This window comes from Cygnus olor, chromosome 2 (assembly GCF_009769625.2).
Source record: "Cygnus olor isolate bCygOlo1 chromosome 2, bCygOlo1.pri.v2, whole genome shotgun sequence".
In the NCBI taxonomy this organism is placed as follows: Eukaryota; Metazoa; Chordata; class Aves; order Anseriformes; family Anatidae; genus Cygnus; species Cygnus olor.
In genome coordinates this window covers 27,263,919-27,288,865 of record NC_049170.1, presented here as the reverse complement: position 1 = coordinate 27,288,865, position 24,947 = coordinate 27,263,919, and the positions used below count along the sequence as shown (strand labels likewise).

Below are 24,947 nucleotides of genomic sequence, written 5' to 3'. Positions count from 1 at the left end.
GTTTGTTTCCCCCCAACTCGCTGAGCATCACCCAGTGCACATTTGCACATTTCTGCGCTCCCTTTGTTGTGCCGCAGCCCAGCAGTCATCTTCCCCTCCTTGCCGAGCTCAGTGGGAGCTGACACAGGGGTTCATTGCTCTGAAAACAAGCCCTGGCAGAGCACTAGTACCTCTGTGTCTCGCACTTGTGCGGTGCCTGTCATGAATCTGCCTCAGGTTTCCTGCTGCGCAGCCCCTGCCTCCTTCCTGCAGGCACCAAAATGATGTGGGTGAGGACGCAGTGTCCAGCCCAAAGCTGCTGCCACCGGCCTGCACTTCCCCTCTGAGCTGATCATAGCTGCTTTCTGAAGCCACACCTGCGGGGCTGAGCTCTGTTGTTACAGGTGAGCCTACAGCTCTTTCTTTCTGCCAGTGCAACTGCAAAGTGCTGTTGAAATGTGAGTTTATTTTTAAAAGTCTCAGGTGTGCCTCATATATTATTCAGCTAAGCTGTACTGGTGATGGGACTGGAGAAACATCCCCCTTAGAAGCCCAAGAGGTAAATGTCAAGGTCTGCCTTGCAAACTTTTGCCTTCTGTATTTTCCTGCCCTGCGAATATCAGCACACGATGAGCCCAGTCCTGCTCAACATCTTCCTCAGTGATCTGGAAGATCATGGCAGCATGTACCCTCGGCAAGTTTGCAGACGACACAAAACTGGACAGAGTGGCTGATGCACCAGAGGGTCCTGCTGCTATCCAGAGAGGCCAGGACAGGCTGAAGGAACCTCATGCAGCTCAGCCAGGAGAAGTGCCGAGTCCTGCACCTGGGGAGGAACAACCCCAGGCACCAGGACATGCTGGGGGCTGCCTGACTGGAAAGCAGCTTTGCAGAAAAGGACCGATGGGTCCTGATGGACACCAAGCAGCATGTCCTTGCTGCTAAGAAAACTAATGGTATCCTGGGCTTAATTAGGCAAAGTACTGCCAGCAGATCAAGGGAGGTGATCCTGCCTCTCAGCTGAGCACTGGTGAGGCCACACCTGGAGAGCTGTGTCCAGTTCGGGGCTCCTTGGTATGAGACATGGAGCTCCTGGAACAAGGAGGGCCACAAAGATGACACAGGGACTGGAGCACCTCTGCGATGAGGAGAGGCTGAGAGAGCTCGGACTGGTCAGCCTGGAGAAAAAGAGGCTCAGGGGGATCTCATCAGTGTCTATAAATACCTGAAGGGAAAGTGTAAAGGGGACAGAGCCAGGCTCTGTTCAGTGGTGCCCAGTGCCAGGACGAGGCAATGTGCACAATCACAAACACAGGAGGTTCCCCCGAACATCAGGAAGCATGTCCTCACTGTTTAGGTGACCAAACACTGGCACAGGTTGCCCAGAGAGGCTGTGAGGTCTCCTCCTTGGAGATCTTCAGAAAACGCCTGGACATGGGCCTAGGCACCCTGCTCTGGGTGGCCCTGCTGGAGCAGGGGTTGGGCCAGGTGGCCTCCAGAGGGCCCTGCCAGCCTCAGCCGTTCTGTGACGCTGTGAAGTGGGATCTGTTTTAAGCATGGGCAGGCCTAGATGATGCCCGTAGCTGAGCGGGGGATGGTCCTATGCCCACCAGCACTTGTAATGGGTGCAATTGTGGGGAGGCCTCAGATAAACTTGAAAATGGAGTTTGCAAGTTCACTTTAAAAATGGAAACCAACAACTAGTTAATCACTTTGTATTGCTTATTTTGAAATTTGGCTTGTATATGCTGGCTGTTTTTACTGCTGATTAATCTGCGATGAAAGGTTGTGTGAAAGCATCAAACAGAGAACTCCAGCTTTTAGCAGGTGGAGAGAAAATAGCCAGATGCTTTGGCATTTGGTGACTGTCCTGAAAATATAGTAACCAGACATTTTAATTAAAAAGGTGATTACATTCATATTTTTTTTCCTCACATTCAATTGGTTTGAGTCAACAAGTGTTTTTATTGTGAATCTGAGGGCTAGAATTTATTAAAAGCTTGGCTTTCAAATAAAAAACCTACAATATTGGATGAAATCCCCAGCAAATTGTTCCACTTGGAGCTGGGGGATACAACTGAGCCCTTCTCAGACAGGTGCAACTCTTGGATCCCATAGGGGCGAGGACAAATGGCAGGCACCCTGCGTGACCCAGCGCAGCCCGGGGAACTTCTGTCTCCAGCAGCAGCACCCCCAAAGCTTCCACCAAACCCTCAGGAAGAGGCTCGCAGCCTCCCTGCGAAAAGACGCCATTACACTGATAGGTCTTTCTAATCTGAGATCCCTGCTGCTTGGATCCATGCCTCACACTGGAAATAACGCCATCACTATCACCAAAGGAAGTATGTTGCAAAATCCCCAGAGTGGCTTTTATTTAAAATGTTACTATCATAAAATTCCAGACTATGAAATGAAGACCTCAGATTCACATTCAAGCCTCACCCCTCCCTCCCCTTTTTAAAATATATAGATACGTAGTCACAAAACATAAAACATGCTGCAATGATACAAATATATTTTTTGATACGGAAATTACAGTACATTATAAACCATGAAAACAAATTGAGGCACTAGACTGTACATCAGCTCTGTTCTGCACTGGTTGTCAAGCTGATATAGACTCACTTTTGATGAACAAAAGAATCTTTTCTCTGTTTAGTGAACGTAACTTTACAGGTCATATCAAACGATGTGCTTTGTTGTGAGACATCACCAAGGTTGCTGGTCTCGAAGGAGCTGTCCTTCCAGAACCGCAACGCACCTACACAACATATATCGCTGCCACAATATGAAAAATATTCATTTTATTGTATGTCTAACTCAAAACAACAAAAAAAATCCCATCGATTATTGTTAAATAAATAATTATTCCATACAGTGGTTAGTTTATATTACACTGCGTTGGCCATTGGAACAAATGAAGTTTAATAAATAATGCACGGGAATGTCTCATTTACGCCTCCGCTCATAATTCTGTGCTATGCTCTGTTCGGAGGATCCTGAAAAAAAAAACAAAATGGCATGAAGCACATCGTGCAGCCCCACGTAGACCCCAGCAGGCACAAGGAAGCCTCTGTGACCTCAGCCACCGGAGCGTGGGGTGGCTGCAGCTCCCAGGGGGACATGTCCTACCCCGTCCCCAAAGTCCCCTACAGCCCATGGGTGGGTGCACTGGGAAAGCACCGCTTGGAGACTGCTGCCCCGGCTCACCTTCCAGGCAGAGATGTGGGGTCCTGGCACAGCCCTGAGCTCCTTGGGCTGCTCTTGCCCCTTAGGCTGCGGGATGCTTCCAGATGCCCAAGGTCTGAGCAGTGCTTTCCGCCTGTGGAGCTGCCTGAAGTACCATTATCTCAGAGCCCCTTTACCTCCCAGTATTGCATTTAACAGGCGGGACCGGAGCACTTGGTCAATCTGTGAGCAGAGGCTTTCAGCACTGACATTCCCACCTTCTGTCCCGCACTGTCAGCTCTCTGCTGGGTTTAAAGCTTCCCTGTCTCCAGCCCATACACACAGTGATACCTTTTATTAAACTCTGCAGTGGGAGCTAAGCAAAACCCAGACTACCCTGCGCGCCGACTGCCACCTAAAATTAGTCTTCAGTAAAAAATTTGGTGTTTAGCAGCTTTCCTTCTTGCTCTTTTAAGAAAAGAGGAGGCTCTGCAGAGCCTGACCTCTGCAGGACGTGGCTCGTCACCAGAGTCACCTTTGCCTCAAACCCGAGGGATCCTGGCTTTGGCAGAGTGTGGGCATGCAAGGAAATGCACATCTCTCCTGGGGGCATTCTGCACTGCGTGCTGCGGGGAGCTGGCATTTGGATCAGCGACAGATTTAAATTCAGAAGGCTTCAATTTTTATCAGGCTAATGAAAAAAAATGAATTGAGCTTCCTTTCTCAATATGGATTATTACAGCATCTTTACTGTACTCAGGACTTTCCACCTGCGGTGGCAGCCTGGGCAGCAGCCAGCTTCACCAGATCAGGGACAAGGACACTGGCATTACGGTGCCCTGCTGTCACACCAGCCTTTGCCGGGGCAGTACGAACACCTGCACGTTGCCAGGAGGCACAGGGCTTCTGCACAAGAAGAAAACCGTGGCATGGTGCCACGAAAAGGTCTAAATCCTGCCCAGTTAAACATCACTCAGTGGGGAGGGTTAGCTAGAAGTGACAGGTAACCTAGCACCTATTCTTGATCAGCCCTTGGGACCTTCCTCCTCCTCGAGAGGACGAGAAGAAATTTCCTACCATTTTCCTCTCGGGGAATCAGGGAGGAAAGCAGTGAATTGTATTTTTACCTGTCAGGCAGTATTACATACTCCAACAGGGTAAAAATTCATTATTCCCCTTTGTTACTGATAAATACTTAAATATCACACAACAGTATCCTAACTATACCAGCAATTTTGAAATTAGACCAATCAAATCTTTGCCTTTTTTTTTTTTTTTTTAAATATTTGCTGTATATTACATCCTCGTATTCATGTAAATGTAATCCCAATGGAAAGAAAACCCGGTCTGTTACTTCCAGGCTATTTACTTTTATGATAGCAGATATATTTACAGGTATTATGCATTTAATAGCTATTGCCACCACAGATAAAATTGTACGAAATTATTCATGATACATAGCAATTTGCAAAATGATGCAGAGAGCAATATTACTAGTTTGAACAGGGTTTAATTGAAAATAAAAGTTACTGACAACCATAATTGCAGAATATAGATCACAGCATGTATCCAAGTAATATAAAGGTGTCAGCTAGTAATTTAACTTTTATCATCCATTTAACAAAAACAGCGAGAACTATTTCAGAGACGTGAAATAGGCATTAGTTTTTTTTTCCTTTTTTTTTTTTTTAAATTCCTGTTCTAGGGAATTAACTGACACTTTAGAGTTCACAGTGAGGGATTTCCTCACTGCAGCCCTGTAGCAGAGGCTCCTGGCAGCCTGGAATTACCCTCAGGGATCGTGCAAGAGGGAGGAGTACTCTGCCCTATATGGATGCCATGGGAAAACAGTAGAAATTCATTGTATCTATTCAAAGCTTAAAATGCTTTTTGCTATTTTTAGGTAAAGCTGGAAGAGGCTGGGAATGTTTAGCAGCTTGACCTGCAGACTGAGGTGGTGTTAATGGCTGGTCTCTGCTCTTTCACCTCCTGCTCCAAGGTTATCAGGAATAATGATCTGCAGAGATGATGAGAGTATCCCTTCATCTGTGGAGATCAGTATTTCAATTACAAGTTTAAATGACGTTTATATTTTCATCCTTTGGATTTTTTCCTGATGCATCAATAACATTTCTTTTTTTTCTGCCATAGCACCTTGGGGACCAGACGCACACGCTGCCAGCCAGGACAGGGGGAGCGAGGCAAGTGCCCTTGGGAGCTTCACCTGACCTCACATGCACTGTGGCAGTGCCTGACCACCCCAAGTGTTGGAGTAAAGGGCACTCCAACATATGTTGGTTCAGAAAGAAAACCCCAAACCCTTCTCAGAGAACTCGGTGTCTCTGCTAAAGACTGCTTCTGCCATCCAGTGGGAGGGAACAAAGAGGCAACAGAGTTAAGCAGCTGTATAGCAGAGTACCAGATTTAGTCATATACTTACCAGAATTTAAAGATCTTTTGCCCATCAGTCCAACAAAGGAGTCTGTTTTATGCCCTGAAAAATATATATTTGGGGCTGTTTTAATACATTTTAAATAGGCAGGATTTTAAGAAAATGTGCTCTCCCAAGGAAGGGACTGGCTCCTAAACTGTCCATCTCACGTGCTAATTTTTCACAACACTCTCAGAACATGTAGAATGAATATCAATCATTGACTTGGATGGATTATTTTTTTTTTTTTTTAAGTACCACAGCAAAACAATGGCCCATAGCTAATTCTTATTCCTCCCCCAGTACAATTCTGATTAATTTGGACAGATGCTTAAGAAAGCAGTATCTCAGCATAGCCTGCATCTCTGTGATGCATCTATTCTACCTACTGGTGTTTTTTTTTTCCCTGTAATGTGGAGGAAAATCTTCCCCACAGACAAGGCAGAGCCCTCACTGGAGATGAAGCCAATGGGGCTCAATGTCTGGACATGTCTGAGCTAGACAGTGTGGCTCTATTTCTGGAATATTTATGAGTTCTGATACTACCTTCCTGTCCCATTAGTACTCCTCGAGGCACTGGACGTGTAGAGGATAAATTAGTCCAACTTCTGGCCTAGAGCATGTATCAGATATAGTGATAGCTAAAGTTTCACGTAAGGACTGAGAAGGAGCCATTCTTCTTTCTCTAAGCTGACTTTGAGGCAAACTTAGAAATCTCTCTTTGGAAAGAATTTTGCTTGGCTAATTTATCTCCAAGCCAAGACGAATGATCTTCAGACATCATAGGTATTAATGTGAGCCAAAGCAGTTTCAGAAGGCTATAATTTTTTACTTTAGTCAGCAGGCTGTCTGGCATGAGCTTTGTATCGGACTCTTTAATTAGTCTTCCAATAAATAATCCCAGTGATAAAAGCTAACTAACAGAGCACCGAGACAGTTATTGACCTCTGTGGACAGAGGAGGTCTCCCAAAATAGAAAGAGATATTTTCCACTTGTTAAGTCTTCCAGACCCTGTCTAAGCATCTTTACATATATTCAGAGAGTATGATTGTCACCGTGCACAACCGGGTAGCACTGCACTGCTGACACCATCTCCTGCTTGATGATGTACAGAAACAAAGCAAGGCACGCTTATTAATGGTGCGAGATGTGTTTGTAGGGCAGAACGTGGTCAGCCAGGCTGTGCTGTGAGTGGGGGCTGATTCACGCCCGGACAGCGCGGGCAGCACCCACCTGGCATCTCACATCCAATCCTCTGGGCTTGCCCCTGGAATCATTTGCAGGGACTTGGGAGCTTGCTATTGTAATCTTCCAGATTTTGCTATCTTAATTGTTCCTCTCCAAGTCTGGCAGTAAGCCTGCCTTGCCTATGAGAAAGGCTACAGAAAGCCCCCAGAGAAATAAAAGAGAACTGCAGCATCCACACATTAATGTGGCTTGAAATCTCTAAGCTTGTGGCAGCTTAGATTAGGTAAGGTTTGAGGCTTGACTGTGGGGTATTCTGCCTTTAGCAGAACAGTTCTCCACCTCTGGGCTGCCATTCCTCAGCTAAACTCAGCTACTTTCTCCCTAATTCCCTGACATACGCTATTCCCTACCTGAATATCTTCTCATAATTACTTAAAATATTTGCATTTTAACTTACTTTTGTGAGAGATTTGGCCGTATCCTGGTTGGAGGAGGAGAGGAAAGAGGAAAGAAAAAAAGGATAAAGTTATAAAAGGGATAGCCATACACATATGATGCTACTGCAACACTTTGAAGCATCAAAACCAGAAACCACCCTACAGGGAAAATTAAGGTGATGTTTACAACCGCGTTTCCCTTTGAATCGGATACAAAACCTTGTTTCAGATAAGCCATCACAAGTTAGATCTGCTGGCCCCGAGTGGTGTTGACCAGTTCCCACTTCATGCAGGGGACACGGAACGGACCATACACACACCCAGCCCCGCATGGCACCGGGGCCACGCCACAAGGGACCGAGACTCACCGCACATGCTGGGCGTGGGGTGTTTGTCTTATATGATACTTGAAAACATGCAAGCAACCGAAATGAAATATTTGGAGGGAGATGTAAGGGGTTAGGGAGGCACGGTGCAAGGCGTGCCGCAATGCCCCCACCCCACTCACCGGCATCCCGCTTGCCCATGAGGCCGAAGAACTGCTGGGGCCGGGGTCTCCGCGCCATCCTCTGCAAGAAGTGCTCCAGGGGCAGCGGCAGCTCCTCCTGCGGGGCGACAGCGGGCGGCCATCAGCGGGGACCCCATACCCACAGCCCCCAAGGGGTGGCACTGGCACCGAGCCCCCCAGTGTGCACACACACACACACACTACACACACATGTAGACCCAGCTCGGTCCCCCCGGGGCGGCCGTACGTCCCGTTGGGGCTCACCTTTGCCTGCTCGCCGTCAGCCCAGTCTGCCCAGTAGCTGAGGTCGTCGGGGGCTCCCATCTCATCGGCCAGCGCCCGCGCCGAGGCCAGGAGGAGCACGGCGAAAGCCAGTGGGAGTCTCATCGCCGCCTCGACGTCCTGGGGGGGCAGAGGGTGAGGCCCCGGGGACACCTCGCACGTACAGCCCTGAAACCCCCCACACGCACAGCCCTACAACCCCACACAGCCCCCGACGGCTGCCTGCCCCTCGGGGGGCACAGGTCCAAGGAAGGCACAGAGCCGTGTGTGCGGACACCCCGCACGTCGGGCCGGGCACACGCACACCTACCGGCAGGCTCCCCAAAAAACCCACACAGCATCCACACGCGCGAGAGCAGACGTGCATGGGGGGGGGGCACCCACCCCGGGGTGCGGCCGGACAGACGGCGGGAGACACACGGACACACACGCAGCCACCCCCCCGCACGCAGAGGGGACGCGCACGGACCGCACACACGCGTGAAGGCACGCACCCCGGCACACACCGCACGCACACACCCTCCCAGCACAGCCCCGCAACCCCACGCGTCCAGGCGCGGACGGGCGGACGGACGGACAGACGGACGGACGGGCTCCCGAGGCTCACGCACCGGTGGCAGCGGCAGGGCGGGCGCTCCGTGCGCATTGGCCGTCGGCGGGCGCCGCTCCCCGCTTTATAGACCCGGGGACGGGGAGGGCCGAGGCAGCCTCATTTGCCTAAATGCAATTACCCCCGCTTTTATCGTCCCAGCCCCGTGACAGCTCCCGCCCCGGCGAGCAGCCCCCGCCCCCAGCTCCCGGAGGGGCCGCTCCGGCTCCCCTCGTCTTCCCCCCAAAACCCCGCTGCCGCTGCGGGGACCCCGGCTATAGGGTGCGGCTATAGGGTGCGGGTAAGGCGAGCAGCAGGCATGCGGATGCGGGGACCCCCCCGAGCTCCGCCAGGTCTGGGGACCCCCGTGCCATCCCCTGAGGCATCCTTGAGCACGGGTCTGAGGGAGCAAAGGGGGAGCCGAGCCCCCCCGGAACAAAGTCCCTACCTTCGCCCATCCCATAGAGCAGCTTTGCGTTTCCCCAGGGGCTCGGACAGCTCCTCCTGCTCCCCTCCGTTGCACGGCTGTTCCCATTTCCCTCAGGCCAGGCGTCCCAGGCAGCCCTGGTGGACCCCCAGCACCCGGGCTGTGCCGCAGCCTCCGTAAGGCGCTTTGTGCAGAGTTTGGCAGGGGCTAGCGGTGTTTGTTCTGAGAAAGGCAAGATTGCTGGAGTCAGCTGCCTTGTACCATCCCTCGGCTCGTTCCAGGACGCTGGGACACCTAGGTGCCTTGCTGACAGCCGTAACCCTCCTCTCCGAGGCCAGGGCATTGGGATACAGCTGTGGATGCAGCCGGTCCCCGTGGGGACCCAGCACCTTGGTTGCTAAAGGCACGGCTAATTCCAGGCCTCCCTGGCAAGCAGAAATGCTCCCCAGCCCCTGAAGTATCCCCCAAAGCACAGCCAGCAGCTAAGCCTCTTCCCAGCTCCCTACAGGGCTCAGCAGGTAAAGGTGGAAGGATGCGGACCGGGGATCCAAGGGTCCCTCCGCGGCCAACAGGGGCTGCTGGAGGGGGTGGATGAGGAAGAGGGTGGTCTGGGGGAGCCTGCCTGGGGACGGCACGGAGCCCGGCACCTGCTGGAGTGCCGCCGCTGACACTTCTACTGTGGGTGCTGTGGATGCTCCTTGTCCTGCTTAACAGCAAGCTGGCATAAATGGCACCGTTAGCAGCTCTGGGGAACCCGAGCCATCAGATATTCGTGCTGCATCTTCGCAGAGTTCCCTTTGATACGCGAACTTTGAACAGCCCCTAAGGAAAACTGTTTTCTTGTCTTCTTTCATCGCGTTTTTTTCTGTTCACTGTAACGACAACCGACCGAGAGGTCAGGGATATGGCTCCAGGCAGGGCAATCCTAGGAGTGTCGATGAAGCTCACGTTTTACAGAAACACTGAGAGCTTCCTCTGAAGTCAGTTCTGTCACTGAGGAGTCTAAGCTGTGATAAGTATGGTAGGTTTGAACTGAAAAGTCTTCTCTCTTCTGTAATTCAGAGCCCTATCAAAATGGATGTAATCATAACCTGACCTGTGGAATTACAGGGGTTTTCTTTCTTAAGAGAGTGCAAGAGATGGAAAATGAAAAGGCGTGTATTTTGGTCCTCTCCATTCCTTAGAAACTTCAATGAATTCAAGCACGTTATCTCAGACTTAGCTAACAGTTTGGGTGGGAGTGAAAAAAAGACTAAAAGGTCAAGCTTACTTTTCTCTTTCTCTGTTTCTGAAACAAATTGATGGCTTAATCTTTCTTTGACCTGCAATACCCAGACATTACACTTATGGACTTGTCAGGAAGTGAGCGGATTTCATGGCTAATTAGCAAAACTGATTCCCAGGGAGGATTTCCGAGTTGATTTTTCACGTGAAGGCGAGGTAGAAGGCTCAAATAAGGGAGGAAGAGCCACATCTCGACCTGGAAGCAGTTACAGCTCCTGCCTGTGTGCTGCCTGGTCCCTGCCCTCTGGCTGCATCAGGGCAGAGCAAAATGTCCTCGCTTTTGCCAAAATTTTCCTCTGCCTCAGGCGCAAAAGCAGAAGTCTTTGCATAGTATTAGTGAGCTACACTGTGAATTATTGTGTGAAAGTGTGTAGGTACAAGGTGCCTGCGTTGAATGTCCGCCCTGTACATGCCCAGTGCATAGATCCCACCCTCCTGGTAGGCTTAGACTGTGTGAATTGTATCAGCTAGCACAAAGACTTCTGTTCATGAATCAGGAGATCATTAGACCCACGGTAAACCAAACAGTGGTCAACATTTCCCATGGAAGCGGCAGAAAAAGGCGCTATTGGAGTTATTATCCAGACATCTCCCTAATCGAGCTTGGGAACCAGATTAGAGGCGCTTGTTGTGGCTTCAATCTCGACACTAATGGAAAACTATTTGGGAAGCAATTGCCTATGAAACACACCTCAGAGAACTGCTTTTCAGATGGGTTTAATATGATACATCCTGTGTGATGATCCTTGTGAAATGTTTATTTGAATTTTATGATGATGCTTTGGTTTCCAGTAAAAAGTCCAACAGTTTAATGATAAAAGACAATCGCTGCTACGCTATTATCGAGTGATTCTTGTTCCATCAACAAACAGCTAATGTGCTCTGTGAAAACAGCAAATTAAATGTAGCCGTGTAAGATTTGGGGCAGAATGCAAATCTGAATTGTTTGAGTATATAACATTTCAGAGACATTAAATGAATGCACCTGACATTGTTCTTCAGTGGTTTTATGCCATATAATCATATGCTAGGTACTTAAACCTAGAGCCTAAGTCTCATATACATTGAGATCCCGTTTCATCCCTTTACCAGGTATCTGAAAATAACAGAGATTCAGCCCTAGAACAGATATTTTATATAACTTCAAAAAAATAGGGATGAGATGCAGTCTACCTAAGCATAGTGAATAGCTGAGATTTCAACTCTGATTTCTGTTGCGACAAGAATTCTGGAAATGTTCTTATCCAGAGCTATAACTTTATAAATATTGGAAAGAGACCGTGACTGATGACCTCTTAAATTTTTCATAGGTATGTGTCTCCAGGGGAAATAGAATGATTTTGATCACAGATGAGGTGTCTTTGTAACACAGTGATGGATTTTGACACTGTAAGATTATTTATTGGGAAGGCATCCAAGTGGCATTGGAAAAATTAGCAGAGCACACAACAACAGCCTCATTTTATAATTAAATGTGGCTGGGTTAGTGAATTACTTTCACCTGTATTTTAAATTTTACATTACAAATTTGTTGGCTTTAATTTTTTTCATTTAATGAAGGTTTACATTTCCAGAGCATATGCCTGTACATATTAATTCATGAAGCATATGTGATAATTATGCATATCTCTCTCTCTCTCCATCCATGAAGCGCACGAGAGACCTTGTTCTTCTGCTTGTGAAATCAGACATTATAGGGTCAATCATATTGTGCTCACAGGCAGGCAAGAAGTGGAGCAGTGAGATCTCTATGCCACAGGAATGCCATTTCCTGGGCAGGTACAGGAGGAAGAAAGGATGATCTCGCACTTAATTGTCTGTTAAGAGTTGGAAATGCAATGTTGGTCTTTTGTTCTAATTTTGAAAAGAACAGGTAATGGTGTTCCCCACTCTTCTGATCCCTGTGACCTTTCACACAGCCATCACTGTTCCCTGTCCTGCCAAGCCATTGGTATCATTTGCACAGAGTTACCTAGAGTGGACTTCCTACACCACGATCCAAGGCCCATTTTTGTCCACACTAAGTTAGGCATACAGCTGAAATGAAAATAAATGGTGGGGTATTAAGATGCTGACTGTAAACACACAATGTAGATACTGCAGTCAAGGCTGTCCTCCCAGTCTGGTAGCTCTATAGACGATCAGCTGAGCAAGGAATAAGTGAAGTCCTGCCGAGATCCTTATGGGAGACGGAGTGCATGTCCTTGGAGGAGAAAAAACATTTATCCTCAGCTATTTGGAGGTCTCAGAGGGAGAGAAGCAAAGCCCTACAAAACCACCTCTACATCTGCAGGAGGTGTGGGGAGCTGGCGGGCAGGAGCAGGGGGGTGGCTGTCTGACTGCCCAGGGGTGCCTGGCTGTGGGGGCTCAGCCTCTGCCAAAGCCTCTGGGGTGTTTCTGTGCCTGCTTTCATTCTGCCTGAACAAAAGCAAGAAGATCAGGACATGCAGCTACTCAGAGATGCCTTACCATAATTCTTCAAATACTTTGATTAGAGGCATGGAAGATGCAGTATTTGCTAGGATTTGTTCATAAAGCCAACCTTGAACACCATTCTGACAACACATGTTAATAGCAAATGCAGAATGGTATTCACCTCGCAGAGACAGTGCCTGCCTCTGTAAACCACAAATGTAGTTTTTTTCCACATTTGCCATAACCAACGTAATGATCAGGGACAACCATGAAATGTGGCACATAGTATTCCTGGAAGCTCAGGCAGACTGTGAGCGCCTCTGGTCTGAGCTCAGCCAGAAAATCTGCAACGCGACCTCTCCTCGCAATGTGGAGGACTCAGAGCAGCCGAGGAGCAGGCTCTTCAGATTAACCAAGTTCATCACTCTAGGCAGAAAACTGCTGACATTGCTTTGTTCTGATGCAAACAGAGACCCTGTTTGTCTCCCGAACACTTATTAGATTACAAATATATTTATAAATAAGTTGATTTGATTCAAAGTGAACCTTCTGAGTCTGGAGCTCTCACTCTAAGGCTTTTTCCTTTGGTTGTCCAAGCCTATTTGAAAACTACCTCACAGTGACTTGTGAGGATAAAGGGAAGGTTTAAGCTTACTTCATCAACGGATGAAAGCAAAAAGCTGATTTTTAATCAAGTCCTAGGACATCTTCAGTAAAGCTTTTCTGCAGGAAGGACAATCTTTTCTCAGAGAGCCCTCAAAAAATAGCTTCGGTCTTAGGAAATTTAGCAGATGGATCATCAAAGCCAGTCCCTCTGGCCTGTATTCAACAGTGAATATCTATCTGATCCTGCCACCGAAAACTGCCATCATCACGCTGAGTACCTGGCTTATTTGTCATTAGGTCCTCTGCCAGTCCCTGCAGCCTCCAGGTGTTTGTTGCAACAGCAGAAAGGGATGAACGCTGCTCATCCCTGCTACAATCTGCAAGTCACTGAAACGGTCTCTTCACTAGGGATCAAGCACTTGTGAATCCTCCTCTTTTTTGCTCTGTTTTAGGAACAAGATAATTTATATGTCTATATCTTCATTCAATATTACTCTTTTTTTTCTCAGTAGTGCAGCACATTTGAAAAAGATTCAGAAATCAGCAGGATAAAAGGCTGTAGTTTCAGTTAAAATTTAAATTAATTCTAATCTTCCCAGAACTGCCTAGTTTTGGTAGTTGTTACTACAACCTACCAGTTTTGTCATGTTGAACAGCTTTCACAAATTCATAACAGCAAAATCTTCTTCCTTATTGGCATTTGTTGCATCTCTCTCTCTCTCTTTCCTTCCTCATATACCTTCAACAGAAGTTCACCACCTCTCCAGAAGTCTTTGAAGTCCTCCATCATTTTGTTGACTTTTCTGCTTTTTGTTTACTCTACATTTTTATGAGATTTCCTTCTAAATCCTTAATTCATATAAGAAGGCCTGTGCAACAACTTGTTGGCAAGTTGTTGCAGTGCAAGTTGGCGCTCCAGGAGCAAATGTCTGTGAACTTAGTCTTAGATATAGCATTCTGCATGGTGAGATAAAAGTGAAGTAAAGAAAAAGAAATTGCCTGAGGAGGAAATATGTGGGAGATCTAAGAAGTTCAGATGCTCAAATAAAGCAGAAGAAAAGTAGAGAAAGGAAGAAAATAGCAAGGACAGTCTTTCATGCTGCTTTGATAATCACTTGAAGTAAAATATCTTTCTGTGGCTTGGCTGTCTTCTCTTCCAGTTTTGAACCGTATAATACATTCATTTTTTTAAACCCTCAAGTTCTAAACTCATGTCAGTGACAAGTTCATTTTTAAGTAGGTCACTTCCTGCCAAATCATTCAGCTAGAAAGATTTTAAAACTTGTGAAATGGATTTATGGGCATCATTTATTACACAGAAGCTTTACAAAAGTAGCTGCCTGACCAGAGCAAGGCTATTTGTGCAAGAATTCAAAAGTGTGGCCTAAGCAAGTAGGTGACTGAGATGCTGGCGGATGCTATGGAAACCTGAGATTTTTTCATGGGGTTTCACATGAAGGTATTTATCTGTTTGGCTTCATTGTCTTGCTGTGCTCCTTTCCCACTCACTCCATGCTGACTTCTGAGCGATTTTAAAGCCTTGCCACATAAGACGTGGGTACTTTAACAAGCTGGGGGCCCAGCCTCCATTGGCAGACAGAGGAGGAGGGGGGACTGCCTCACAGTAAGTCCTGGGGGACACCTCCATGCTCAGGGAAATCAAAGAAGCCTTCTCTCCCCCCCACCACCCCTGCTGCTTGACGCCACGTCCCTGATATTGCGAGATCTCTGTTTAGGTTATTTGCATCTATTTCTTCTAGAATTCCTTTTGATGTGTGTGATGAAAGGCCTGAGAGCATTTGCAAAGGGCTGGAGGGTCGGGCAGCCTTGGCTGGGGCTGAGGAGGAGGGTCGTCCTGTCGTGTGTCTGGGCTGGCGAGAGGCAGCAACGTGCCCAGGGCCGGGCTCCTGCTGCCACCAGGGGCTGGTCTTTCAGAGCACTGCGGGCACTGTGGGATGGGAGGGAAGAAGGAAGCTGAACCCCACCCCAGGAAAGGTCCCAGGAGGTGTGAGGTCCCCTCACTCTCAGGGCTGTTTCTCCTTGGAAGAGATGAACATCTTGGACCTGCTGAAGAGCTGGCTTCTCCTCCAAGGTGGCAATTGTTGTCAAGGGCTGCAAAAATTGATGTACTTGCTAGAGGTGGACTGTCTGGAAAAGATAAAACGTGGTCTGCGTGGCTGAAAGCTCTAAGTACTCAGCATAGGAACTGTCACAGGACCAACCTCCCCCATTCGTACACAAGGCACCACCTGGGCCTGTTCTGCCCTTGCTGTCACAGTGCTGGAGGCACAGCTGCAAGATGCTGTCCCTCCAGGCCCAAGTCTGGGGTGCAGCAGCCAAACCCAAGGTGTGAGGCTCGAGACAGGGGAATCACATGTCATCCTGGAGGTTGGAAAACATCACTGAAGAGTCGCTTCTGACCTAAAACTGGTATGATGCTGTTGTCCTGAAGGTCAGAGCTTCCAAGAGCCCTTTCCCTCACCCTTCATTTCCATATACTCACATCATGCTTGCTAGAGTGATTTTGCTCCCAGATTACTCCTCTGGAGACTAATGAACAAGGGTAAATGCAGTGTTGATCTGGAAGCGCCTGCGTTTTTGGGAAAGCCTTCAGTTCCAATGGGCTTGTGTTCATCTGAAATGAGCTCACTGCACCAGCCTGGGAGTCTCACCAATCCACACCTCAGCCAGTTGTCTTTGGTGTGCTTGAGGTAAAAAATAAGGAATAATAACTAAGAAGGTGACACAATCAAGTATCCTGTGTATACATAAGGGAAAAACATTATTGGGTCATCACTTGGCTAGAAGCTGAAGCTTTCATCCCGTTCACGTTTCATAGAGCAGAGGAATAGAATTTCCAGGTCCGAACCCTGCCTCACTCACAAAGTGTGCATACAAGTGAGCAGGCAGCTCCCTTTCTGCTGAATTCCTTCCCTTTTTGCTCGGTTGCAGCAACGAGAGGTGGCTTTCATCTAGATTCATAGCATTATCCAGTTAAGGCAAAATTATTGTATTTTAGCTAGTAAGAAGATGCATCAGGACTTATATCAGATTGATAATTAAGGGCTGGCCATTAAGGTCTGCGCTCTGCCTCAGTGCCAGTGCCCTCACAGATGCACTGTAGTGCATGCATACAAATATTTTCTGGTAGTTCATATTGATCATCAATATACTCTGACTGTTTTCCCAGAAAGCTGATTTTCCCAGGACATCCAGAATAATGAATTCAGACAGAAATGATGAGCGAGTCTGCAGCTGTGCTAACTCCCTGCCAACTTGCAAGTCTGCCTGGCTCTCCTCTCCCACAGCCACGCGTGTAACCATGAGCACGGGCTGTGTGCAACCACAAGCACGGACTGTGCATGCCACAAGCACCGCTGCTCGTCTGCAACCCAGGACACGAGGAAGGAATGGCTCTTTAGCAAAACACAGCTCAGGTGACATGGTGTTTACTTCCAAATGACCGAACCGTATCACATGCATCGCATATATTCCAAATTACAGGAGAGAGGTCTTCTGATGCTTTCATACAAAATTACTAAAATTTTTAGTTTTTTATTTAAAAAGAGAATTTAAGTACATTAAAAACTAAGGACTGGACTTTTTAAGTATTAGCTGCTTACTTGAGCACCCCTAGGAACAAAATTCAGGGTCCTACTTTTCCTGCCTAAGCAAGGAAGAATTAGATGCCTGATAATGGAATTCAAACATGTAATCACAAACAGAGAGACCACCTAGGGTTAGTCAGAAGAAAGTGTGGAGGTCTATTATCCTCTCCGTCTTCAAGTTAGACATCTCATCAGCTGTTTGCTCTTCCCTGAAAGTAAAGATCTACAATCTCTCTGCCACAGGGCTGATGCAAGTTGCTGCAGTCCTTTAAAATGACTGGAAATATACTACTCATTTTATCTAGTCTGAGATGTAGTTTACATGTGGATCTGCCATAATTTATGTGCATTCACTGGAGAATGCCTTAAAGACAGCTGATTATTATTTTTTTTAAGTTTAGAAAAGAAGAATGAAGGCAGCAATCTTCAGGTAAAGATCTGGTCAGTGAAATTATATGAAAAGAGTCCAGCGGAGGGCCACAAAGATGATACGGGGCCTGGACCATCTTCCCTATGAGGAAAGGCTGCGAGACCTGGGTGTGTTCAGCCTGGAGAAGATAAGACTGAGAGGGGATCTCATCAATGTGTATAAATACCTGAGGTGTGGGAGACAGAGGGATTTGGCCAATCTCTTTTCAGTGGTTTGTGGGGACAGGACAAGTGGCAATGGCCACAAGATGGAGCACAGGAAGTTCCGCACCAACATGCGAAAGAACTTCTTCATGGTGAGGGTGACGGAGCACTGGAACAGGCTGCCCAGGGAGGTTGTGGAGTCTCCTTCTCTGGAGATATTCAAGGCCCATCTGGATGCCTACCTGGGCAGCCTGCTCTAAGGAGCCTGCTTTGGCAGGGGGGTTGGACCCGATGATCTTTCGAGGTCCCTTCCAACCCCTTCAATTCTGTGATTCTGTGAAGAGGTGATCTTGTTCTTTCCAGGGCTGGTAAGCTTCGCAGATGTATCCATACCTCTGCTGGAGTTTTTCTAATCCATAGCTTAAGTGGCTTTCCTTTTACATTGGTGCTGGGTCCAGATTATTTTATAAGCAATATAAATACCTAAGTGAAGGTTAAGACTTTTCCATGTGGACCATTTTGGAATGAAATCACAGAGATCTGTACTGTCCAAGCCTCTTTCAATATCTAAGTAGCTATCTTCCGAGCATGGCTAGGATTCAAATTACACCTCCAGAAGAAGACATTTAGGCATTTTGGGAAAGTTAACTATGGATATTTGAATATGTAGGAGTTTAAATGTTTCCTCAAATAGTTAACAGACTTAGATTCCCCCATCAGGGCAGTAGAGATCTGCTTTGTGCTAAATGCTGGATAAACATATATATATATAAAATTGAAATCAAAGAGAGAGGGACAGTTCTCTATCTGCAGCTGAATATTGTAAAATTAATAACAATCAACATGTTGTGCTTTTATAGTCATAGTTTCTTGCAGTGCCTACTCCAAACAAAAAATGTATATAGCTATGTTCTATATTTCAGTTAAATTCTTCATTAATAATGATATAAGATTACACTAAAGATGTCTACTGTAAGAAAGTATCTTGAATAAACATGCTCCAGATGAAAGCTGGTGTCATGGACAGTTCTCTCCCCATCTTAGAATGAAAATAATTTGTGCTTATGAAATATTCACATCCTTCCACATTAATGTGCAGATATATAATTCAGAAAAATGCTAGTTTGAGTAGCAAGTTTTGTGCAGCAAATGAAGAAAAACATGTTAAATGCATTTGGACACATCAAAGATAAAAATATTACTCATAGATCTGAGGTTTATTACCTCAGGATACATCATGTATTCTGTTTTTCATATGTTCTCAAGTGTTTCATTAAACATTAGTAGTTTCCTCTACTTTTTATACTTTTTCCTTGATATTTTGCTTGAGAAAGACAGAACATGACAGCATTTGCTTTCTGAGTCAAACTGTGTACTGTATTTTTTTCACAAACTTTTGAAAGCAAAGGTTTGTCCCTGGCAGACTGTGATTTGATTGCAATTCTTTTATTAATGTACAGCCAAGCCCTACACAGATAGTCAAATGTACGTCATAGAAAGCAAACATCAGGTGAGCAAAGTCATTTTCTCTTAAAAATGTCAATAAACTTATTAGTTAAGGGCCACACTGATTTTTCTATGGTTATCCATATTACTTCTACATTTTTTGTCTCCTGATCTCCTGTGTACCTTTTATTATTATTATTATTATTATTATTATTATTATTATTATTATTATTATTATTTTATTTTTTTACGGAGTAAGTTATTGTGTTGTGACTTTTCAGAGAAGTAAAGAGGTGATTAGGAGAGTATTCCTTGTCCAGAGCAAGCATATGCACCACTTAATCCCACTGATGTCAAATCATTCATAAAATTATCTGGTGCCTTCTCTCAAATGAGATGTCTGTAATTTTTTGCTGCAGCTGCCCATGGAGAACAGAGATTGTGGCACTGTGATCAATTCTGAGTCTTTTGTGTTCCAAGGATAGTCACCAAATTGCATATTCCCTGTGTGCTCCCAAAACCCATAGAAAAAGAGATGACAACTGTGCCCCAGGAGCAGGAGGTGGCAACAGTATAAAAGCATGAAGATCCTCATGAAGTAGCCACATGCAGCCCTGTATGCAGAAGACATCTTGCGCATGCTGGAAGAAGACTTTGAAAGTAGTTTTGGTGGCTTCTTGAGGAAGATAATGGTAAGGGGTTACCAAAGTGTTAAAAACCACCTATGGATGAAACCACATCTTCAACTTGCCCTTAGGCACATGGCCAGTCCTGAGGGCCAGAACTTGAGCTAATTGGTCTCATAATGGGAAAGGGGGTCCCACCCTTTGAGAATCTTCAAGGCATTGGAGAAAAGGAGGAAACAAGTAGAGCAGAGCAGGTTACAAGCTAAAGGCAGAACTGCAGTTCACACTTGCATGTGGGAGGTAATACTTGCACGGAGAAAACAGTAGAGTTTGGAACTTGGAGAAAAGTTTTGAGACGTGCTTCAACTTTGATTGATTCTGTGATTGGAAACTCCAGTGTCCCAGTCAGCCTGTTGGGTGGATCTCTGCTGTAGGAGATGATTCCCTTCCATGTGATGATATGCAACTGACTGCTTGAGAAACATCAGAGTGCAAACTCTCGGTCTATCCATGGCTAAGAGTTGCAGAGCACACTTGCTGTCCCCTGATCTAACTTTGAAGTTATCCTCTTGCTAGACTGGATGACCTCCATGGGTACACCCCAAACTAAGTTCTTCTGTGGCAGAGGGAGGTACTTGGCAACGAGTGGCACTCTCAGTGACACAGGTGGTCCTTGGTTTGGGAAACGTGGCTCTTACCCCCTCTTTACTTGCTACTCAGCCACAACCATTGTCCCTGTCGGCATGGTCACCATGGAGTGAAGAACGTGCTGTTTGCAGTCCAGGTGCTCTCCTGCCACCAGTGTCACAGCCTGGTCAAAGGGCCGGTCTGGTGCAAGACTGAGGCAAAATCGGTACTGTGCTCTGAGGTGGTCTGCTGTTTGATTTTGGCTTAACACTCTACCAGACCAGCGCAGCCTCAGAGTTTTTAACATTTCCAGATTCAAGAAGCTCCTCTTAAATTATGTTATTTTTTGTGGGGGATAAACTGAAACTTGGGGTATGAGTGGTGGGCATGAAAAAAAGCTCAAAAATTTGCAGACGGAGAGGTGGTGTGTAGTATTTTTGCACTTTGGGCTGAGGCCATGTAAATGTGCTGCTGGTGATCAGGGCTGCTGTGCTGTACTTTCTCAAGAGAGAGGGACTGTTGCTTGTCCAGGGCTGCTAGTACAACCAAGAGAGAAAAACAGTTATGGTGACTGTTTTTTTTTTTTGTGCTCATAAGGGGAAAACAGATGATTTGTGTAATTCATTACTGCCTAGCACATAGTAATTCCATTCAAGTTGTAGATGGTCTGAATATAATATAATATAGCAGTAGGGTAATATAAAAATAACAGATACATGATATTTTTCTTCCTTTCCAAAAAGGAGCTATTAGATTTATAATTTCATAGAACAATAGTACTTTTCTGGTTTCTTCAAGATACATTATAAAAATTTCCTGTTCTGTTCTCATCCTCTTCTTCTGAGTGGCCATATCTCACAACTGAGCTATTTTTGCATGGAGACACTCCATAGTCCTGTGGCAGGAGAGATGAGCTGCCTACTGCAGGAGCCCAAGGTCTGTGTCAATTCCTGACACGCTCTGTGACATGCCACAGGACTGCCATCAATTACTCTCAACCAGCACCTATTTGCATCACTCCATGATTCCTGTTCCACATCCTCATGATGATGGGACCTAAGTTCTGCTGTAAGATAGGGTTGGTATGTTGCTAAGTTATATATCTGAACTTGGGAATCTATCTGCATCCCAAGTCCAGTAATATAGGCATTGCCTAGGTAAAGGTATTTTACCATAATTAAATATTATACAAACACAATTACACAACATCAATACTATCCCAGGGGATAATTCATGCTTTTTGCTGTCTTAGCTGGGCTAATTTCAGCATCTTTTGGTACAACAAAACAATAGATTTTTTTCTTGAAGAATCAACCACATGTAGGACTCTATAGTGAAGAATTCTCTAGGCATCCTGTAGGGATCTTAATCAAGATCATGTTACCTATGGCATTCAAACACCAGAGGGTGACTGCATTTTCAGTTTTCAAAAGAGGAAGATCACAAATTCCCATTTTTACTGAAAGCTCTGGTGCTGGACCAATTTACCATTAAGGTTGTAAAACAGGATTTTAAGGTTTCTGGAAGGAGAAGCAAGCTCTGAATTATATTTAAATCAGGAATATAGAGAAATTGATTCTAATTGTTCTGAAAACTTTATCCATCATATATTCCATTTAGTTTTGGTAGAAACTAGTGCTCGTCTCTACATTCATAATTTACATTATTGCGTCAGAAACCCTGTTTTTAATCTAAGAAGAATGTACTTTGTAAATTAACCTTAGCTGTGGCAGTCTCACTAGAGATGTTTTTATATTTCTCTAAAGTGGTGACATGGGCCATCCTGGTGATCATTCATACCAGCAGAATCTGGTGGATATTCCTACTGGGAAGGTTTTATTTGAGTAGAGAGTAGGCAAAGGACAGGGAAAAAATAAATAATAAAAAAGGAACTATTGAAACCTTAAGTAGCTTGCCATGTTAGTTAACTGCACATTGTTTTATTTGCCGTGGTAGTACATTATGAAACGATGCAATAGAAACACAAAATATGTTCAAGTCTTTTTTCCACTTAAACAATCTGTCTGTGTGAAGGAAGTTAACTGATCTTCAAAGCTGCCTTTTATATTCCTAAAACAACTTGCAGCTTCTTCCCCTCGGTGATGAGCCATGCACAGTTTCAAAGATGTCAGTGTCATCCATCACTGTGTCTCAAATACCTGCAATCACTGCTGAACTTTTTAGAGCAAAGAGGGAAAAACATCACTCTGAAATAAGTTCTGCGAGACTATCACAACCAAGATCAGGAGCTGATTAACAGAAATGGTGCCATAGAACGAGAAAAACAGATAGCTTCGATAGGGTCCAAAAACAGAGAGCTGCTTTGTCATGACTGAAATAATATGAAGGATGTGGGAACTCATTGCAAATGCACGGAGAGTATCAGGGTAATGAAGAAGGCACACAAAGACGTTAAGCAAGTATTTTTGGATTCAAGACATCAAATTGTGTTTGGAAATAGGAAAGCAGAATGGTATTACACTATTACAATAGCCTACAATGTGCCAGTATATAGCATAAGGTTGCTTTATCAAAGGTGGACCCAGTTTCATCAAGGGGATTTAAATTTGAGGTCAGGCAGGTCTTTTCTTCCCCTTCCTTTTCATCTGCTTCTGCCAAATAATCAGTCTCCTTTGAATAAAGAAGACTGTCCATATATCCTATCCATATTAACATTTTAGCTGTAGAATTTCCTTTTTTTTTTTTTGCCTGTCTTGGATCGGTGCTGAAATTTTGAAGTAAAATAATATTCAAGAAAATTAATTTATTAACTAACTCATTCTCTAATTAATTCATGGTTTCTCAGCTTTTGAATCACTAAAACAATAGAAAAAAAGAAGATAAATGCTTTCTTATTAAATCAGTTAAAAGACTTTTCATATGTAAAATAAAAATGCTTTTATGTTAGCAGGTCTGTTATCTTGTCAATGAATGAAGGATTTACACGCCTAATATTCTTTTCTGCTCATAGAAGGAGAGATCATATGAAAAATGTGATTTAGAATGGGTAATAATTGATTTGTCCAATGCAGGTTTTAGCTCAGCTTCCTAGAAATTAAGGCTTGTATCATTATGGCGTTTGTGCATTTCTTTGTCAGTCCTTCAGCCCACTGTAAACATTTTTCTACACAGTAGTCGCAATTCCAGCCAAGTCTGACAAACCTATTGACCTCTAAAAGATTTTCCTCAAGCTTCAGGAAAACAGTTGGCTTTTTGAAACAAAAGGACTGAAACTACTCCTCTCCATCGGAGAAGAGGCCACAGGATAAGGCTGTGGGAACTTAAAATGGGATAGATCCTAGAGAAAGAAAAAATAATTCTCCTGCTCAGAGAACAGCTTGTCTAATTGAAGCTAGCTATATTTCGTCTTTGGATCTCAGAATCTCCCTTGTTTTTATGCACAGCAGAGACGTATACAGAGCCTTTGCAGCCTGGTTGGAAGTCATGGGGTTGACAATGATGCATGGTGGCTCCGGGACTCCAGGTGGGTGGCAGGCAGAGGATCTGGTAATTTTTCAGCCTATATGATCTAAGTGAAGGGGAGATGATAATGGTCCTCTGTGGAGAGATGGATATGGCCTGGTTATTCACCAGCTCTCCAAGTACGAGAAGCAGGGGGCATTATGAGGCACCAGCAGGAGACATAGTGCAGAGGTGAGCTGTGGGACTCCTTTCCCAGGATGATAAACGCATCGAAGACCCTAGCTATTACAGGCCTGTCAGTCTCACGTCAGTGCCTGGTAAAATTATGGAGAAGACGATTCTTGAAGTTATTGTAGCGCACCTGGGGGACAATGCAGTCATTGGTCCCAGCCAACATGGGTTCATGAGGGGTAGGTCCTGCCTAACAAATTTGATTTCCTTTTATGATAAGATCACCCATCTAGTCGATCAAGGGAAAACAGCTGATGTGATCTTTTTGGACTTCAGCAAAGCTTTTGACACGGTTTCCCATAGGATCCTACTGGACAAAATGTCCAGCACACAGCTAAACAAAAACATAATACGATGGGTGAGCGATTGGCTGACGGGCAGGGCTCAAAGGGTTGTGGTAAATGGGGCCACATCTGGCTGGTGGATGGTCACTAGTGGGGTCCCTCTAGGCTCCATTTTAGGGCCAGTCCTCTTCAATGTTTTTATAAATGATTTGGATGTAGGACTAGAAGGTGTTCTGAGCAAATTTGCTGACGACACTAAACTTGGAGGAGTTGTGGACTCGGATGAGGGTGGAAAGGCCTTGCAGAGAGATCTGGACAGATTGGAGAGCTGGGCGATCACCAACCACATGAAGTTTAACAAAAGCAAGTGCCAAGTCCTGCACCTGGGCCGGGGCAACCCTGGCTGTATGTACAGACTGGGCGACGAGACGCTGGAGAGCAGCCCTGCAGAGAGGGATCTGGGGGTTGTGGTTGACAGCAAGTTGAATATGAGCCAGCAGTGTGCCCTGGCAGCCAGGAGGGCCAACCGTATCCTGGGGTGCATCAAGCACGGCATTGCTAGTCAGTCGAGGGAAGTGATTGTCCTGCTCTACTCTGCGCTGGTGTGGCCTCACCTCGAGTACTGTGTGCAGTTCTGGGCACTACAGTACAAAAAGGACATTAAACTGTTGGAGAGTGTCCAGAGGGTGGCGACAAAGATGGTGAAGGGCCTAGAGGGGAAGACGTATGAGGAGCGGCTGAGATCACTGGGCCTGTTCAGCCTGGAGAAGAGGAGGCTGAGGAGGGGACCTCATTGCAGTCTACAACTTTCTCG

At 45.7% G+C, this 24,947-nt stretch overlaps 1 protein-coding gene across 2 annotated transcripts; it reads right to left on the bottom strand.

Annotated features, from left to right (window-relative positions):
* Positions 1-2,479: 2,479 nt before the first annotated feature.
* Positions 2,480-8,693, bottom strand: TAC1 (tachykinin precursor 1). Of its 2 annotated transcripts, none has more exons than XM_040548270.1 (6): positions 8,606-8,693; positions 7,977-8,114; positions 7,713-7,809; positions 7,225-7,248; positions 5,588-5,641; positions 2,480-2,978 (listed from the first exon to the last, which is right to left on the bottom strand). In XM_040548270.1, the coding sequence occupies exons 2-6, from the start codon at positions 8,097-8,099 to the stop codon at positions 2,929-2,931; spliced, it is 348 nt and encodes a 115-aa protein (XP_040404204.1). In that variant the 5' UTR covers positions 8,100-8,114; positions 8,606-8,693; the 3' UTR covers positions 2,480-2,928. The 2 variants fall into 2 exon arrangements, with proteins under 2 accessions (XP_040404204.1, XP_040404205.1); XM_040548271.1 differs by lacking the exon at positions 2,480-2,978 and adding an exon at positions 4,327-5,164.
* Between the last annotated feature and the right edge of the window lie 16,254 nt (positions 8,694-24,947).